The 20,725-nt window shown below is 36.8% G+C and overlaps 2 protein-coding genes across 3 annotated transcripts; one reads left to right on the plus strand and one right to left on the minus strand.

Moving 5' to 3' along the window:
* Nucleotides 1-1,054: 1,054 nt before the first annotated feature.
* On the minus strand, nt 1,055-13,566 carry LOC148853747 (pachytene checkpoint-like protein). 2 transcript variants are annotated; one of them, XM_088941386.1, is made up of 18 exons: nt 13,480-13,566; nt 13,301-13,363; nt 13,147-13,176; nt 12,888-13,040; nt 11,870-12,805; nt 11,705-11,768; nt 10,923-11,029; nt 10,775-10,842; nt 7,435-7,538; nt 7,258-7,362; nt 6,289-6,378; nt 6,093-6,168; nt 3,441-3,510; nt 2,963-3,033; nt 2,764-2,854; nt 2,065-2,192; nt 1,842-1,964; nt 1,055-1,412 (listed from the first exon to the last, which is right to left on the minus strand). In XM_088941386.1, exons 7-18 carry the CDS (start codon nt 11,026-11,028, stop codon nt 1,272-1,274), a joined length of 1,173 nt encoding a protein of 390 aa, XP_088797512.1. In that variant the 5' UTR covers nt 11,029; nt 11,705-11,768; nt 11,870-12,805; nt 12,888-13,040; nt 13,147-13,176; nt 13,301-13,363; nt 13,480-13,566; the 3' UTR covers nt 1,055-1,271. The 2 variants fall into 2 exon arrangements, with proteins under 2 accessions (XP_088797512.1, XP_088797511.1); XM_088941385.1 differs by having other exon boundaries at nt 11,857-12,805.
* A 4,187-nt stretch (nt 13,567-17,753) lies between these two features.
* On the plus strand, nt 17,754-18,209 carry LOC148853748 (uncharacterized). Its single transcript, XM_088983442.1, has one exon. The coding sequence runs from the start codon at nt 17,754-17,756 to the stop codon at nt 18,207-18,209; it is 456 nt and encodes a 151-aa protein (XP_088839568.1).
* Nucleotides 18,210-20,725: the final 2,516 nt, after the last annotated feature.

Below are 20,725 nucleotides of genomic sequence, written 5' to 3' on the forward strand. Positions count from 1 at the left end.
TTTCCGGCAGTTATTGTCTTCAGATCTCAAACAACAAGGACAGGCGATTGTCTTCATCTTCTCCAGCGAAGGTAACATTTCCAGTGGTTTCATTTCTCAGTGACGTGTGTTTCTCCAACGAAGGTAAGGACAGGTTATTGCCTTCGTCTTTAGATCTCTGGTTTAACTTTGCCACTCTAGATCTAGCCAGATACATATATTTGCTCCAAATCTGGAGTTTTTGCCATGGATTTGTTCCAATTCTGTTCCTAACCCATGGGTTTGTTCTAGTTCTACAGTATTTCTTCATCCTTTCATCTCATCAACCAAACACTAGAAGCATATTCTGTAAGATAATAGGTCTCAGCAAACAAACATATAGACCAAAAAATGGTAAAATAAATTCTTCCTTTCTCATCTCATCCCTTCTCATCCCACTGTTTCTCAGAAACCAAACGGACCATTAGTTCACTCTTTGGTATAAATGCATCATCCCATAGTTACCCAGATAAGATCGCTTATCTGCGGTTTTCCATGTAAAAACTTGAGCAGGTAATCACACATTTTTGCGCATTCTTTTAGGCCACACATTTACAAAGGCAAGTGTTTCTACAGCGACAGTTTTTAATCGATTGTAACTTGGTGAATATTGGTTGCTGATGGGTAAATTATCCAAGTGGAGGGAGATTATCAGTCTCCTGGGTATCTTCATTTACTGTGGCACCCAATAATACTGAAAACTAAATGCGAGCAAATTGGTCAATCCAACTTCAGCTTTGGATGTTAGGAGCTCACAACGGTGAAAGTGACAGAAATATTAGAGAATTAATTGCTTGATTGATAAATTTATACCCTTACTTAATGAGGGCCAAGACCAGCCCAGCCCAGCCCCTGTCCATGCATAGCCCAAGCTCAATGAATAACAAGATAGAATGCCTGACACCCATATATTGTACATTTGAGGATGTTTTCAATAAACATGCCAACTGAAAATTTAAGTACGGGTGGTATTGAGAATTCCATATCCCCATTAGGTGATTGTTGCTTTTGGGATTGCGATTTACTTTGCAAGGTATAAACCCAAACCAATGCTTCCAATTTAAAATTCTCACGAAATTAATACTTTTCCAATTAGTCACAATTGGAACCATCTCTTGCAATGGTTGGAGTTGGAAGAGGTTTCCTGTACAGGTTATGCTGGTTTACACTCTTTCCACTAAAATTCCAATATATTTTACCTTTTCTCAGAAGTACAAACGAGCAGCTGTGTTACATTTTAGCATCAGTAAAGCTCAACTAGGTATCTCCGACAGCTCTCTCTTGGCAGTCTCTGTCAATGTGCACAAATACTTGCTAGGGTCACGATGATATGGGTTTGCGAGAGCTGCATGAGCTAAGAAAGGGAGCTTTCTCAAAGCTCTTCCACTCAATCCCTGAACACCAATCCAAATCCACAGTAATCAGGATCTAATTTTAAAAGACATCAAAAAATGTAAGCACTTTTTTAAAGCCTTGTATTGGAATGTGATGAAATGGATGCACTTGTGGTATCGGGGTCTTATATGGACTCTGATGTCTGTTTGGTCTTGATGGTTTCTGCCCTCCTTGGGAACAGGATACAGGCTGTCCATCGAAGAAAACAACCATTCCATGGCACGGGCACTCCACACTTGGGATTGTGGGGTTATGGACAAAAATCATTGTACGGGCATCTTCTGTCCCAAATCCCTATTAACAGGTCCTACAAGGTAATAGTTTTAGACCAAGGAGGCCTTATTGTCACCTAAGAACAAAACATGTTTGATAGCATAATTGCATGTAGGCACATGATTTCTGAACCATAAAGGATCACGATGTCTTACCTCGCATAATTCGGCCACTGCAAGCAATTGTTTAGCCAGATCAAGAGGGACCAAAGGTTCCAGTTGCTCAGGCATGTTCAGCTTATCCCTTAAGCTTACATAGTTAGGGAGAATGAGATGTTCCTAAAAAACGCAAATGTTCATATTTTATTATGCGAACCAGGATGGAGGCCTTCCGAACTAAAACAAAACAAAAAAAAAAAAAATCTGGAGTAATATCTACCTTAGAACATGATAAGATACCAGTACGCATTAATTCTTGCAGGCATGACCTTAATATTTCATAACGTGCTTGAAGAGTAGGAGGGCCCACATATGCCTTGATATCTGCTCGATCAACAAAAGCAATGTCTGCAATCTAAACAATAGTTAGACATTTAATTTGAACTCATACAAATGTAGATTATCAGAATTCAACGCCAATGCAGTAGCATAGCATTTAATTTGGCAAAGAAATAGGTGAGGATATTTTTGTGTGTATTAATCACATAGAAATACAATAAAGGGAAAAAACAAAAACAAAAATAAATGAAGGGGTTGAGCCCCTGATTTGACATTGAAAGATATAATGCTTTATTTTGTTAACAGAAATTGATAAAGAAGAAGAGACTTGTTATGACAAATGAGTCATGAGGCTACAAGTGAAAACTCTAACACAATGAATACATTTCATTACACGTAAAATACTTTGGTTGCAGTTCACCTAAAATTGTACACCCCCAATACAAAAACAGTAAGATGAGGCATAAGACAATCACAAGAAAACAACACATTACCTAGTCATTGCTTAGGTGTCGCTATGACAAGTACAGAATGAACTAAGGTACTGATGGATAGATTAATATCCATAAGAAGACATTTTTTAGTCAGCACCTGTGCAGCAATAAATACAAATTGCAAATTTGAGTCATCACTGTCATACCAATTGCAGCTGTTATATTTGATGTTGTTAGGATGATCACATTTGGTGAGGATTTTAACTTGTCCATCTGAGTAAGTAGCGCATTGACTACCTGAAAATACCTCAGAATACTGTTTATCCAAAAATGTTGCATCCTAAGCTGTCAGGTTATGTGCACTAAATAATGTTCAAACTTGGCTTAAATGTGAAGATACGGTACCCTAATAGAGTCTGAAGGTTCAGATCCTGATAAAGCAGCCTTCCTAGCAGCAGCAAGGCTTTCAACTTCATCTGCAGAAAAACATTTTGATATGAGAAAAAGATAAGATTGTTCAGGTAAATAAAGAAGCAAATTAACAATTAAAACTCGTAGGAAAATAGCAGACAAGAAAATAAATACAATAAAGGTAATGATAAGTTTAAATATGGTTTTGTATGAAATAATGCCAGCAGAGGCCCATTCAACCTCTCTGGTGGTGGTCCTATGATCCTGTCATTCACATAAGCATGATATCTGTTTTCACATTTGCCCATTTCTAGGGGACATGCTCCAATAACATCTCAAAGTATAACATCTGTGATTTCAAATCTCTAGTTGCATTATTCTGTTTAACAAGCTTAATGAAGAAAAAACTCAGATTAGCAAAAAATAGACAGGAAAGATGGTATAATGATAAATTATGTAATAACAAGCTTACCAATCAAAACAAATACCAGGTTGTTTTCTTCTTCTACCATTTCTTGAATTTTCTGAAAAAGTTTTGCAACCTAACATGAAAAAAACGAGATAATTATAGCTAACACTGAATAGTACAATTTAGATTTTGTTTAACATTTAACAATACAATTTAGTTACCATGCAGGGAAAGACCTGCATTAATGCAGAGATGGGACAAATCTATGAAAAAATTAAGGGTAATATTGACAAGAGGAAATCAGAAACTTGGGGCCGGGTTTGAACAGATTGACAAAAAATAGTTGTGTAAAGGCTGATTTAACAACGGTTCTTTCCATCCCCAACCCCCAAGGAACTTTGATTGTTTGGTGCTCAATGCAGTACACAATAGGATAAATTTTGAAAACAGTAAAAAAGTTCTTTGTATACCTGTTATAGAGATACAAAACTTAAAGTACAATTGTAAATGGTAACGCCATATTCCATCTAGTTACAGGTATTCTTTTTAGTTGACTGTGAAATGTATGTTAAATGTATCAATGATAATGTCAATATTGCAATTTGCAAATTCTAGATGAGAAAAAAGATTATCATGTTTGAATTTACAAAGGAGCTGCTCATTGAACTTAAGATTTACATGGAAAATTTCCACCACCTTATTTTTTACTTTCTACTGAGGTTTGATAAATGAGGAGCATCAAGTCATTCATAGCATGCCAAAAGCAGTTTTATCAATGTGGTAAGTGATGACTCATCATTTTGGCCTTTCCAGTCAATGCAATGACCAGTTGGTGCCCAGGTGGTGACCGGTCAATAGAAAAAAGATATGTTCTAAATTTAAGAAGATATGTTCTAAATTTAAGATACTGATGAAATCTAATAAATAAGTTAATAAAAACCACAATTATGCAAGAAAAGAATGATATTGAACATTTAGTTTACAGTCTTATTTTGCAAGTGAACAAATAAAGCTTTAAAATGGTTTTGTGGTTGACTTGGTTGACTAGATATTAGTAGACTAGTTGACCTAGTCGATTCTTAACCATCTAGATGACAGCATCATGGCCAATTAGTTAGTGATGCAGTAGGTTTGGCCCTCAACTGACTAGTTGGTTGACTAGTTAACTCTTTGACAATACTGACCAGAAGTACATCTTTACTACTTGTATGTTATTTTTACACTACAGAAACAATTCAATTCCTGTTAATTCCATTGAAATGTGACTTGGGTATCTTGGGTGCTTTTTTTTCTGTCTAGCAAGTCATGTTGAAAGTATTAATGTGCATTTCACAATTATGGACACCTTAATTTTTATGCAGACACTCTCATCTAAAATAATTGCTTTCCCTTCACATAAAATAATTCCTGCATAATGACTGAACTTTCTTCATTGGAAGAACAAACTTTTGTTCTTGTTCACACCACTATTGATTTCACAAAATCATGAATCACACTGACATTAATTCAGCAACTCACGGACCGCATACAAGCCCTCTTGAAGCAGCTCAATAGAGATTGAGCATCACAAGCACCACCACACAACCATAGCTGTCACACATGGTACAAATCTGTCTGACCTTTTCAGAGGGCACTACAAGTCCAAAGAAAATATCAACTACTGCCACTGCAGTAACCTATCATTCAATTCAGGTCACTCGTGACCAACAAAAGCTTCAAAACAACTACAGACCAACATAAAAGGGTTAAGCATACCCTTACACCATTCGACCACTGTAAACACAGCCTGTTCTTGGACCTTTTTCCAAGAACCAAGGCTACAAACAACCTAGTTCTCTAGGTTCTGATCAATCCCCGCAGATTTTGAAGGCTTTCAACCCAGAAATACCAACAGCACACAAAAAAACGAGGTAACCAACCTTCGATGGAGAGCTTCAGTCGACCATCCACTTCTGAAGTTGTTTTTTTTAACTTGAAAAACAGTCAAGTTCTGCGTAGAGAAAGAAGGACTGAAGTGTTCTCAGACCTAGGTCGAATCTGTGTTCTCCATTTTTTTTCAGCCCAAAAAGAAGAAAAAAAAAATGAGGTCACGAATCTGTGAGGAGATTTAGAGAGCAACGTCCTGTTCTGATACCATGTTTGTTCTGTAGCTACAGTAGTTCGAACCAGGAGAAGAGAAGAAGAAGAAGAAGATGAAGAGAACAGTCAAACTTGATAGACTAAACCCTATCAATCGACCCTTAATATGGATTAGCCTCTAATCAGTAGTACAAAGACTAAACTGTCCCCACTTAAGTATGGGACAGGAAGCCTCTATTAAAACTGCCACATAAGCACATAACTTAACAGAAATAAAATGATTAATTTACCCTTATTCGGCTAGCTCTAACAGATGCATACTATTTCTTAATAGCTCAAGGCTATGTAGTGGTAGTAGAAATAATAACAAGACAAATTCCTATGAACATGAAATCAAATACAGTCCATGCTAAATGGAGCACAGACATCTCATGCAGGCCTGCCAATTTGCAAGATAAGTCAATGAGGGAATAGCAAATTCCAAAACCAAACTAAATTCTACTCCCATAACATTGATAAACTAAAATAAATACACAATGAACAATACACTAAAATTAACATATTAAAACCTACGAGATATCCTATGTTAGATACAATTACATAATATAGGCAAGTTTAATTTGTTAGACCACTTACCAGTTTGCCACTTTCAGAAAACCATTTACTGAACAAAGAATGTGCATTAACTTCAACCAGCTGGCATTGTGGATATCTGAGCTCAGGATCAGCATAAAAAAATTAAGAAAAAAGATAAAAATCAAATAACAATGTCCTACTAAATTAAAGTATACCTAATGAGGTGTGAAATCCATTTAAATTAATTTTGACAAACCTGGAACTAAAACATATGGAAAGCTTTTGAGCCAATGCTTTACATAAAGATGTCTTTCCAGTCCCTGGGGGACCATGGAGAAGGATGATACTACAAAAAAAAAATGTTCAGGAAGGTCACCAAAGAATTAATTTGGTGCAATAGTTATGTAATACCGATTAGTGATTACTAATGTAGTGAGACTAATATAAGCTAAAATCTATGCCTTAATTATTATGACAATAATGTATTGAGAATTTTCAATTTGGTAGAACTCATGCTTCTCAACTCTACCCAAATGTCAAAAGTCAGAAATGGTACAGTAACTATTATTATATACATGAGAGATAATAATGCAACTTTTATGGCAGTATCTAGATTATTAAATCTAGAAGGTGAATGGTAGGTTACAAAAGAAAATCCTCTCATGGACACATTTTGGAGGGGCTTCTATGATTTTCTTTTCTCCAAGGTTGGCACTCCCCATACCTCATGTTTCCATGCATTTAGATTCAAATCTATTACAAATATATTCAAATCAGAAATCAGTAATGATACTTAAGCACGTTGCCAAGATGAAAGTATCAAAGGACATAGTAACAAGCTTAGTAGATTGTAATTTTTTTGCTGATTGAATCTTGTCTACCAATTTGAGAAGTGCTAAGCAAATATTCATGGAACAATCCATTTCATCACATCACATACATTACTTGTATGAAGTTTGGCATACAAATAGACTTAAAGGGTAACAATCAATTCATTCAATTGGTAATTAGTGATAAGATCAAGTAAATTCCTATAGTTTGTTGGCCATAATAAGCAAAATGACAATTAACAACCTCCTTACTACAAGCAGAAATAATATAAATACATGCTAATACATCAGTAATCGCATTCAAGACTTTTCTTTTTTCAACAATGTAACATCAGAATCAGAAGTGTAGCTTAGCTAGAATGTAGAATGCATGAACTTCGCAGAAATTTCTTTACCGGTTCCATGAGACTAGAAAAGGATCAACACCTTTCTCAGTGAAAAGCAAAGCACTTGCAGCATATCGCAGCAACCTCTGCTTGAGACCAGCTTCATAAATTAAGCTGCAGAAGTGAATATGGTTAATGGAAATAGCCACTTCAAACAATTTGAAAATTGTAAGTAAATCAACAAACCTTTCCCACATTCCATCAAATTCCTTTGCAGGAAGGATCCATTCATTAAAGCTAGAAAGTTGGCCATCACCACTTATTTCCTCACCTGGCCCCTCCTCGCTGAGCTATCAACTCAAAGAAATGCTATTAAATCACTTGAATGTAATAAAACATAGAAAAAAAATCCAAATGAAATAAACAGTTCAATTAAAGGGATATAAATAATTCCAGCAACTTAGAAAATGTGGAACTGATCAATACAAAACACAGAAAATGATTACTTTTGAAAAGATCATTACAATAAAGGGAACATAGTGTTTTATGTGCTAGTTTTCCTCAATTAAAATCTAATGTCCAATAGATGCCCTATTAACCTAACTACATGAACCCTGTATCGCCAATCTGTTCTATACACTGTTAAATCCATAGTGCTTAAATCATTTTTCACTACTTCCACCCCTGTCCTTTTTGGTCTACCCCTATCTGTTCCAGGCCCTTCCACTTGTAATAAATCACTTCTTCAAACTAGAGCTGCTGGTGGCCTTCTATGCACATGACCAAACCATCTTAGTCTACTCTCTCTGATTTCATCACCTATTGGGGCTACTCCTAGGTTTTTACAGATGGCTTCATTCCTAACCTTATCCTTTATAGTTTTCCACTCATCCATCTTAGAATTCACATTTCTACCACTCATTTTCTAAACATGTTGTTTCTCGACTATCCAACACTTCGCTCCATATAACATAGAATTGTTTTATAGAATTTTCCTTTCTATTTTGAACCGGTCAAAACCCCGATACACCTCTGTAGGGGCATGTCAAGAAGATCCCGACACAATATGTATTGATATTTTGAACCTTGCTTTGTTTTAGTACTACTTATTTTAAAACATCTTGTTTCTAGGGCATTTGTCTATAAGCTTAACTTTGCATTTAATCCTTCATTAGTTCCATCAATTAAAACAATATCATTTGCAAACAACATGCACCATAGAACTTCCTGAATATGTTTAGTCAATTCATCTATAATCAATGAAAATAGATAGGGATAATTGCTAAAACTTGGTGAAGACCCATCGTAACCAATGTTTTAAAACACAGAGGCGTGACGCGAGGTGTTCCACTACCTAAAGGCGTGAGGCGTAAGCCTCCTTAAGAGGAGGGGGGTTAGGATGAGGATGAAGAGGAAGGAGGGATCTCATTTTTTCTTTATTTTTAATAAAAATCTTTTATATTAGGAAGAATAAAGATGCATAACACTAGTTGAAAGGGAGGGTCTTGTTGAAGCAGACAATTTTCTTCCCCTTATCTTTTCTTCCCTTCCCTTCCCTTTCATTTTTTTTTCTTTTATTTTCTCTTTTTTTTTCTTCTCTTTCTTTTTCTTTTCCTTCCCTTTCTTTTCCTTTCCTTTTTTTTTTTCTTTTTTCTTTTCTTCTATCTTTTTTATATAAGATGTGCATGAGGAACATGAGGCGTACACCTCTAGCACGCCTCATGAAAAAAGCGCAAGAGTCGTACGCCTCAGAGGTGTCAACGCCTATGGCATACGCCTTAGGGCGTTTTGGGAGTGCCTCGCCTGGAGGCGCACCTCCAAGCATACGCCTCCCACACCTTTTAAAACATTGATCGTAACTGTAAAATCTAAAGTCTCTCCCACTAGTGTTCTAGCATTGGTTGTTGCCCCCTCACACATATCCTTAATTAAGTCTATTTACTTATTTTGAACACCTTTCTTTTCCAAGACCCACCATATTATCTCTCTAAGAGCTCTATCAAAAGCCTTTTCTAGATCAATTAACACCAATATGAAGATTTTTTTTCTTCTCTCTAAACTTTTCTATCAATTGTTCCAAAACAAATATAGCTTCTATGGTCGATCTCCTTGGCATAAAACCAAATTGGTTCTCTAGTGTGGCTTCATAAAACCAAATCTTTGTTCAATTATTCTCTCCCAAAGCTTCATAGTGTGGCTCATGAGTTTAATCCCCCAATATTTATTACAACTTTGTATATCACCTTTGTTCTTAAATATAGGAACCATATTGTTATTTTTTTATCATTAGGCATCTTTTTTTTTCTTTTATTATCTTATTAAATAGCTTAGTTAGTTATAACAAGCCTATCTCTCCAATACCATTCCACGCTTCTATTGGAATCCCATCAGGCCCTAATGCCTTTCCCTTTTTCACCTTATTTAGTGCCACTTTTACTTTAGTACATCTAACTCTATGAAGGTACATATTATTTTTAACACTACTAATATTGCTAGCTTCTCCTCCATTAACACATTTTCCTTGTTGTTTATTTAATAATTTTTCAAAATGGTTTTTCCATCTTTGCTTGATTTCCTCACCTTCTACCAAGACTCTTTGATCTTCATCTTTAATCAGCCTAACATGGTTTAAATCTCTACCTTTCCTTTCTCTCAATGCAACTTTTCTAGTTTATATGTTCCTTTTTCTCCATCTTTAGTGCCTACTTTATGATAAAGCTCATTATAATCCCTACATTTAGCTTCATTCACTTTCTTTTTAACTTCCTTATGGTTTTATATTTTTCCCAATTAGCCTAACAATGATTAAAAAATCCTTTCTCTTTCCATGTTGTTGTGTGCAGTTGCTTGTGCTAGTGTTTCCTTCTCAATAGAAATAAATGCACTTACCAATGGAGTTGAAGCAGATGTTGCACTTTAAGACAATAATGCATGTTGATTCTATGAAAAAAAAAAAAACTCTTGTTTTATCACATGATTTTTTTTAATTGTTTGATTCGTTATGATTGAAAAACAAATCAATATGAACTGTTTTAGCCTTCCAAACACCTCAAACCACTAATTGCACCCCTTCATCCTCCATATTCAACTAAAACATTTCTCTCTATTTCACAAATAGAGGGATATAAAGGGATGAAACCATCATGCGTTTTATTTAATTGTAGAATGGATAATATACAACTAGAACTTTGGAAGGTAGGTTAGGAGGTGTTTGACAACATGGTAACCAGGTTAGCAAACACCCCCTTAGTCATGGTCATCATAAAGTCAAAAAGATATTTTAACAAGACGAGTTATTTGGAGGACTTAGAGGTAGAAATTTTTCACTCGGGAAAACTGACAAGCAGTTTGGTCTGCCTCCCTTGCTTGGCAATGCAGTTTCAAAAGTGGCCATCATCATATTAGCAATTTTCCCTATAAAAAGTATAAACTGGAGTCTATTCTGATCTCTTAAAAGATTCTCCAATGTACAGAAATAGTAATACAAATACAAAGAGCTTGTCCAAAATGCAGAAGCATTGTGGTAATTGAAAAAGGGAAAGCAAAATAAAAATGGTAATATCACACCATATAGTAAATCAATTACCTGAAAAACATGCACGACAGGTTTCACTTGCCAGAACAATAAAATGCCATGGTTCTGCACCGATTCGTCTACACATCCAACAAATTTAGATATCACAAACTAAAAGAATAGAAAAGAAAATTAAGAACTCCGGTAAATGAATGAAAACCTGTGTCACAAATACAGATCCTCTGCACATTTTCTTGGATAAATGGTTCGCCATCGGGCACAGGAACAGGACCATCTGTATAGCTTAAACTCCTTTTTTCAAGCATTCTGATCATCAATGCAATGATGAACTTTTAAAGGACTGTACATGGAAGTAATAGAGATACTGATACTTGATAAAAGCTCAAGAAACAAGCATTTAACCATAGAAGCATTTCAGTGCATAATTGCTCAAAAAAATGGCCAAGTAGCTAATAAGAAATTGCAAAGATTTTGACAGCCTTTAGATATACAGAATTAGGCAGAAGAAAGCCTAATAGATTGAGAAAATTGAAGCTACATCCCCATCAAAAAATAGTGTGCTTGCAAAGATTTCCAGTAACCTCTTGATACTTTCCAGATTGCCCAATAGAACAATAGTTTCTGGTGAAGAACTGTAGCGTTAAAGTTGGAATGTTTTTACCTGAACTAAAACTACATTAATTACGGAAAAAGTTACACAGAAACTTTGATGACTTAAAACTCCTATGTTATGTTCAAGTTTCCAACTTTCTCAGTCAACTTCTTTGTCTTTCATCTTCCTTGAATGTTTTTATGGGAGACACACATCCTAAATATAAGGATGAAAACTTCTTTAGAATTCTCATAATAGAGCAATTTCCAGCCTCTTTTTGCGGTTCTATCTATCATTCACCAGGTCATCCGTTAAAAAAAAAAAAATTGCAAGCATGCATCTTGAATCAATAATTGACAAACACATTTGACACACACACACACACAGACCTCTCAACTGCTGCCTGGACATCTTCAATCCTAGCCGTGCTTGAGGGCTTCAAACAGACTTCAACTGCAACAGCACGAAAATCCCAAATAGAAGGATTTGAAATAAGAACTTAATGAAAGAAAAAATAAAATATGGTGAAACTGAGAAGTACCAGAAACGAGGACCTTGTCGTCGACCAACAGTGAAGAAGTAACTGACTCAGAAACGACATTCGATTTACAGGTCCCCGTCTCATTGGCATCTTGCAGAGTGACCTCCATAGGAGAACTCATGCTCTTCAGTGAAATTGAGATTGTAGCATGAAATTTGAGAGAGAGAGAGAGAGAGAGAGAGAGAGCAGCTCCTCCGTAGAGCTAGAGTTGATCCGAGAACTATAATAAATTCAAACCCTAAAATGGGACCAGAGAACATCCTTTTTCATTTTTTGAAAATAAAAATAAGCGGGAGGAAGAAGGGGGTAGTCATTCTCGATTCTCGAATAGACGAATAGTTGGTCGGTTGGTCCAAATCCAACCGTCCGAAGGTGCGAACTGGCTCAGTCAGGCTGGTTGTAGCGGAGATTTGGGGTCGATTCCCGCCTTCACCCGGGTGAGGAGGCCCCCTTGTACTTTGTTTTCCCCCTTCCGTTAATCATCAGTTTAAAAAGGCCGTTGTAATATTTTTTAATCCCTAAATTATCTTGTAATAAGTATTCGGATAATTGGGAGAAAAACACTGTCTATCTCCCCGACCTCATGATACATGAATAGCAGCGACATTAATCCCCTCTACCTCAAATTCCTTTACATTTCTCTCTCTCCTCTCTCTCTTTCCCCCGATCTCTCTTCTTCCCCTTCCCCTTTCTCTCCTCCTCTTTCTTCTTCCTGCTTTCCTCTGTTTTCCGTTCCTCTCGGCCACAGCCACCACAACTCGTTGCAGCAGCTAATTCGGGCATACCCCCTGCTAACCCTCATTGTGTTCATGTAGACAAGAAATGATCTCTATTCTTGCCATTTTCCATTTCAACCTCCTCCTACAACTACAAGTGGGTTCTTCTTATCACAATCGCCGATATCCATGATGGCCTCCTCAATCTCTATATCTTCCATTTCAACCTCCTCCTACAACATAATATAGTGTCAAAGTTCAATCTTTCATGGTCAAAAGCCCATTTCAAAAGGAGATAATGTTTGTAGTAAATACCATCCGATCAATTTCTTCTAGCATTGCTTCTGTGTGCTTCACAAACATTGGAACAAGGAAATCATTGCCCCCCTTGTAGTCATCCACATCTATGATGGTACAATCTTTCGAAACACTTGGATTCACAACCGAGGGGATTAGGTTCTTAACCTCCTTTAAAATTAAAAAACAAAAACAGAGAAAAATGATTAATCAAAACAAAAAAAAAAGAACAATGATGAATCATACTTTTTGTTTTCCTAGCGTATTAAGAATGTACCTCGAGGCAAGGCTATTGCTTGTTGGCCATCTGTGCATCAAATTTATTGAACAAAATCAAAAGCCAATTATAAGAAATTCACCAATGACATGTGATGAAGAAGCTACTTTTCTTTCTAACCCAATTGGAATCAAAGAAATGACTAATTCCTGACCTTGTAATTTAATTGGTCAATGAACTGGAAATGACTAGATTCTTATCACAGGTTGCATGTTTTCTAGGAGACAGAGAATATCAAATTAGAAAGATCAAACTAGGAAAAAGACAAATTAATGGTAACTAGATTCGGAGAAAGGCCTAGATGGAACTTGAGATTAGGGCTTAAGAAATTACTCTACTAGGCCTCTCTTGTTGATTGCACAAGGGTAAGGTGGACCTCCAACTAAATTTCAATTGATAGTGTTCAAAGCCCTCCTGTTGTGTCCGATCTATGGGACAAACTTCCCTCCCCCCATCAGAAGACCACAAGAAAATGGAAGCCAAAAAAGTGAAAAAAAATCAATTGTTTGCTCTCTCTTAGACTCGAAAAGAAAAAAAAATAGTAACAAAGAAAAATAAAAACAGAAATGTAATAAAATATGATGGAATTACCTTGAAAATTTGTTGGCCTTAAGACACTAGGATTGTTCTCATCTGATCCACCCATTTTGATTATTTACAAGAACAATGACAACAAGAAACATTGTGATTCAATCACCTTCAAAAAATCCAAGAAACTTAAAAGAGACCTAGATAAAGAATATCAAAAGTTCAAAACCCCTTGGTCTACGAAACCTAGGTCAAGAAAAAAAACAGAAAATAATTAATCTAGGACGAAATTCAACAATAAAACCCAGATCATAAAAAAAAAGACAATCCATCGGCCCACAGAAAACCCCCAAAATAACTCTTTCGATCTTGATCGGTGCGAATTCCGGCGGTGAACACCATTAATCTGATCGTACTTTCACACTCCAAAGAAGAGAGAGAAAGGAAGAAAAACGAAGTTGGGGTAGAAGGTTAGCAGGGGGAGAGAGAGAGAGAGAGAGAGAGAGAGAGAAAGAGAGAGAAGAGAAGATTAACAATGTTTTTCTCCCAATTATTTGAATAGTTGTTACAAAGATAGTATAGAGATTAAAAAATATTGCAACGGCCTTTTTGGATGGAAGGTTAACGGAAGGGGGTCTTTGTCACACAATCATAATATAAGGGGTTCTTTATCGCAAAACAAAGTACGGGAGGGGGTCTTTGTCACAAACCCCACAATATAGAGGGGGGTCTTTGTAATTTACCAAAAAAGGTTAATCCAACCGTCCAACGGTCCAAGCATAAAGGATCCTATAGCCTGGTCATAGGTTAGAACCGGACGGATTTCATGCACGACCCCACATGAATGGAACGTATGGCCTGGCCAATCAATAACGTTCATCACATAAGGATCCATTAGGTTAGCCACTATATATCAACCCGGCAGTGCCTATATCCAACATTGCACTGGAGTTTTTCACAATCAATAATATAATGGTCATGGTCATGGATAACTAAAAGTTGCCTAAGAAAAGCTCTATTTTGCAAATAAAAATTCTGCTTGCATACTTAAATTCATGGACAAATGTTCTCACCTCTCAATGTAGTAGAATTTTTATGTTAGTGTGTTTAGAGTTTTTATTTGTAGAAAATCCAGTTGCCTATTTTGATTCTCACAGGATTTCATGCAAAGCAAAGAAACTTCCAACACATTTTACAAGCATGCCATGTACACAAAGAGATAAGAGCTTATTGTGATTACAAGACAAAATCTAATTTATTTCCATGGTTGGTGGGAAAAACCAACACATGTCATGCATGTAATCCATTTCGGTTACAAGGCAAAAAGCCAATTTCTTTCCCTTTGACCTCCTCCTACAAGGTGGGTGGGTTCCAAGTTTTACCTTGGAACCGATCGGATTGAAGCTACGGGTGGATTCGAGCCGAGCCCAATTGAATATTTGGGTATTCGAACTCAATCCGGTATAATAGTATAAGGCTCAAGCTCGATTCGAATTGAAAATACAAGCTCGACATTATAAGGTTCAAGCTCGATTTGAATTGAAAATACAAGCTCGAGTTCAGCTTGAATGAAAAAACTATATATTCAATCTTGATTCAGCTCAAGCTTGACAACGATACAAGTCTATTCGAGCTCGAATTCGAGCGAGCTTTAATGAATTTGTAGAAGACGGCAAGACGCACGGTTCAGACTGCAAGTTAGCATGGACGGTGCGGTGATCTTTGTGGTTTTGAAATTGATTGTTACCTTTGAATGTAGGATGGTTGGTTACAGAGTTGTCGATGGGAGCTAATCAGTCATTCCAACTTCGAACTCTCAGAGTTGTAGAAATGACAAAGAAAAACACAAAATCAAGAAGAAGAAGAAGAATTTGAGAGACTGAGACTGTGAGATGTGAGAGGTTGAGACTAAGAGGTAACAATACCGTCAGACATCGACTGTGAGAGACTAAGAGGTTGGGAGATGAGACTTGACTAAGAGATGTGAGTACTGCTGCTCCGTCGGCATCGAGCGTTGACTCGATTGAGTTTGAGAGTGAGAGAGCTTGAGGGTGAAGCAGGGTCGCAGGCTCACATGTAGCTCACAATCTCACAGAGTTGTAGCCTCGCAGGGAGAGGGAGGGTTTAAACTGAAAGGGTTTCTTGGCTTGTTCGATTGATTTTTCCCTCTTTCTCTTTGGTTTGGCAATTGCTTTCTTTAGAATGTGAATGGGGCCACCATACATTTGTATCCCCACCAGTAATATTCTTTCCATAAGTATAATATGTATAATAAGTATTACACACACACACACACACACACACACATATATATATATATATATATATATATACATATAAATATAATCTCAATACATATAGGCTTGACTAGGCTCGTGAGCTTAACGAACTGAGCTGTATCTTATTCAAGTTCGGCTCGAAGCTCGACTTGGTCCAAGTCAAGCTCGAATAACTCATAAAAAACTCGGTTCATTTCCACCCCTAGTTATAGCATTTGAATCCAAATCAAAAGTTAAAACCCTCTAAATCATGCATGCATTCTTCTTGAAGAAATTAGAGAGAATGACGGATCTTTAGGCCCAAAGTACAATTGGGGTGGATGCCAACTCAGAATTGATGCCGATTCATGGGCGGGCATTGATGTATAGAATGGGGGCTTTTTACATTTTGAATGATTATAGACATTTAAAGACATGTTTGGGAAAACATGTTTGCATATTATTGTAATTAAGAAATTATTGTAAATGATGGCTTGTTGCATATTTGCAATGTGGTCCAGTTTTGCTATATTTGGTAATAATACATTTATGTCTTGAAAACAATATTAAACACAGATTTTAAGACATATTTGCATTCAAAATGAGAGCAAATTAAATCTCATGATTGGTATTTATGATAAAAATCATTTAACAAGAGCACAGAAATCATTATTGCAAAACTAAACCAATTTTGCATTTCCATGAACCATATTTTGCATTTGTAATTATCATTTCTATTATTTCATTCTTCCCAGACGGAGCCAGAGGAAGAAACAAACAACCACATGCAGTACAAATTAGTAAACGATCAGCAATCCACTCTGGAAAACTCATTCATTCTTTAAAAGAAGAAAAAAGAAGCAGCTCGAACTGCTAGCTGGACTAAAATTGTTAGTCTAAAACCAAGCCAAAATTCTAAAGAAACCCAATGAATCCCCCCGGGGTCTGAGCCTAAATCCAGCCGAAGGTGTGTTAAATTTTGGATGAGATCGATTTTGGCCTAAGCTTGCAAAGTTTGGGTTTTACTTTGGATTAGAGCTGTTGTTAATGGGGTATGTCCCGTGTATGGATAATCCATTCCTCAAACCGGTGCAGATGCTCTCAGCACAGGTATGTGCCCGTTTGGGAGGATTGAGCTGAACATTTAGCTAAGCTGTTTCAGAAGCTCCTGCGCTTCAGCCCTCCCAAACGGGCACTGTATTATGTGAAAAAGGTTGTGGTTGTGCCTTTACCCTTTACTATCAGATGACAAGACGTATGATATGAACCACCTAGCTACCAGGCTATCACCATTCACAACAAGGGAGGAATAGAAGACAAATGCATCTCAAAAATGGATTTCAATATTCCTGAATTCTGATTGGGCTTTTATTAATTTATCGGAAGTGTTAAGTGCACGAGACCGGACCAATAGACGACAGCCCTTGGTTTCTTCCAGGCGTGCTCACCATGAATAGATTGAAAAATGCATATATAATTGTAGAAGTTGTACATCCAAATATGTGATACATCGCCTTCTCTGCGATCTGGGTTTACGTTGATTTGAAAAGAAAAAAAGAAAACGACTATAAAATAAAGTCCGTCATTTGACTTCGTAATATGGAGACAAAAGAATGTATTTCAATATATATATATAGAGAGAGAGAGAGGCGACATTTTATCAACATTTGTCTTGGGGTCCCAAAAGCTTTGGAGTGGGTAAAGAGATAAAGATGCCATGGACATTATCACTCCACAGGATAACGTGAGGCTCTCATTCTGCTAAAGAAAAACAAGATTTGGATTTTGGGTAGAGGGAGACAATGAAGAAAGAAGTTGAGAATGAAGGACCATGAGCAGGAACTCGAAATAGTCAAGGCGGTTGCACAGGCCTGGCATGGCCGCAACTCCAGCAATACCGCCACAGCCACCAAGGAATTTGAGGCTTACAGAAACAATTTCAAGAGCAAGCCCAGTCGTTTCAAGCTCGAAGCAGCCATGAACAAGGAATGCCGCAAGCAGGGGTCCGTCGTCGTCGGTCCGGCCGGTCCCAGCAGTTGGGATTTTGGGCAGTCCTTATGGGATTCCTACGAGATCGTAACCTTGTCAAAGAGGCTAGAAGCAGGTCTAGTATTGGGGTTGGATCACCCGATCCCGATGTGTATACCTGAAGATTCGAATCATCAGGGAAGTAGGAAACGTAAAGAAAGCAAAAATAGCTTGAGAAGTTTGTTTAACAGGTTGTCTTCAAGAAGATTTGATCATCTGCATATCCCCCGAGACGATCATCAATTTTGATACGATACAGATGGAGATACAAATCAAATGCTTTGTCTCACTGCAGTACGTTTTTGTATAACTAGATGGCCAAATAATTAATCGTCATAATAAATTTATGTCGAGGTTTTGGGAACACAGCATATATATAGCATAAACATGCATGGATACATGTCTTGTAATAATTCTGGTTAATTAGTTATGGCATATATATATATACTACGTATGTTTATTATATATAGCTATATAGCTAGAGCCTAGAGGGCCTATAAGACATTCATTCTGATTCATTACTGATGATTTATATATAATAAAGCCACACTATGACATTATTGATGAGATAGCGGGGAACTTAGCCCACAGAAGACCCATATATAAGCTTATTACATGCGTAGATCCTGGTTGGTTATGGGTAAAAGCAGAGGTATGCATGCATCAAGTGTATATATGTAGTATCAGCGAGCCTTGAGTGTCATCCATTTGCAGAGTTCAAATCGCCTTTGCTGGACGTAACCCTGACCCACTTCTTCCTTAGCAGCAGGTTGAGTCTCCTGCTGATTGACTGCAGGAGAGGGCTTCTTGTTGAAGATGCCTTGAACATTTGGGTAGGGCGGGGCATCAATCACACTGGGCATCCTCAACATCTTAGAGACGTGAGCATTATAGTCTTCTGTGGTGTTGCTGCGCGCACCGTATTGCTGCTCCACCTGTTCGTTTCCAAAACCAGACCTCCTCATCATTTTTGTTGTTGATGCCTAGAGCGGATTGATCAACTACTAGCTAATTCCCGATCAGAGCTCAGAAGAGGCTTGTTGTGTTGGCTTGGGATACTGCAATTCCTGGCGAAGTGCATAATTTATAGAGAGAGACAGAGTCTACTAGATCTAGCTATTATTCCAGCAAGTTGATAAGAGAGCATCTAATACCCTCACCTTTTGTCAAATTCAATCGTCTGAAACTGGCTCAAAATTAAAGTTATAGTTCTCTAGAGATTATGAGGCGGCACAGGGCATCTTTAAAGGGTTCATATAATTCATCGTATGCATCCAAAGGATAAGATATTGATCTTCTCCTGATGGCGGTAGCTAGCTAGCATACTAGAGCGAGTTTATTCTTTATTTTGCTTTTATATTGATTCTCTGCCCTGTATTAGCTATTACATACAAATACACTTACACGTTTGGTTGCTCAATATAATGCCCCATCATCGTTATTATCATCATGTACAAATTAAGCTATATATGAATATTTATTCTTTATTTTGCTTTCATATATTCACTTCAATTCACTTATTGATTATACTCCTTCCTTGTTAGCCGCAAAAACTTGGGATTTCCAAATGGCCGGCACTCCACCATTAATTGTTAGGACCGATGCGGGACGGCTGGTCTAGGAGACCAGTCATGGATTGTGAGCCATTATAAGCTCACACAGGTTAATTAGTATATACAATTGGATTTTCAGCAGCTGAGATGACATTCCCTTGGAATTATTGCAAGTTGATCAAACTGATTACTTTCAAGCTGTTGAAGCTCAAGATTACGGGACTCAATAACGTCAAAATTTCGGCAATTAGTTCAGCCTTTTTCATCCAGAATATAATTAGCAATGCTGAATTGCTGATATACCAGAAATTAATCAAGAAAACATGAAAAAAAAATGCAAAACAGAGCAACATATATAGTTCTGTTTGGCCTTTTTAATAGGTCTACGAAGGATCCCCTATAAATTAAAATTCTTTGTTCTCTTCTCAGAATAGAACTCGGGTAATATAATAAGCTAGAGATCTCATATCATCATCGAATCAGGTTCCTCAATGCTTTCCTAGTTCACCCCGTGCTTGGAGAACTATATATCCTATATTAGACCCTGTCTTGCTTGTAACAAAGTCCAGCCCTTTCTAATATAAAACAGCTCATCATCAAATGCATATAAGACATCCCATTTTAATAACTCTCAACCACCAAGAAGGATTTATTTGCAGGTTATTGGATTCAGAGGTTCCACTTCCATAGATAATTTGGTTATTAGTTAATAACCTCCATATGTATATATGTTGAGTATTGGTTATTCGTTTCCTCTTAACTCTTATCTCTTATGAGGAATTTTTTAATTTCAAGAGAAAAATGGTTGTTTGTTTCCTCTTATGGCTTAAATTGCAATCATACAATTTTTGTTTTGTAATGATACCCCAAAAATGACAAACAAAAACTCTCATAGAGTCAAAATAGATATTTGATAATTTTCAGAATTCAGAACAACATTCTTTACATTCATATGTTAGAGGAAAGAAAATTTCACCAATACCAATATAACTCTTAACATAATTATTGCACTTTCAGATGTTAGACTTTAGAACAAACAAATAGGCCCTAAATATCGCCACACCATCTTTCCACTTGGTCATTGTTCTGAAATTTTGTTCCGTTTAATTTGTTACATATATAGACCCAAGAACTGTACCCATGGGGTGGATTTGCATATAATTAAAACCTGATTAAACAACACTCACCAGCTGGTTTTGCATGGAAGCAACA

The sequence above is a fragment of the Nelumbo lutea genome, chromosome 4 (assembly GCF_056320005.1).
Source record: "Nelumbo lutea isolate HS-2025 chromosome 4, American lotus-T2T, whole genome shotgun sequence".
Classification (NCBI taxonomy): domain Eukaryota; kingdom Viridiplantae; phylum Streptophyta; class Magnoliopsida; order Proteales; family Nelumbonaceae; genus Nelumbo; species Nelumbo lutea.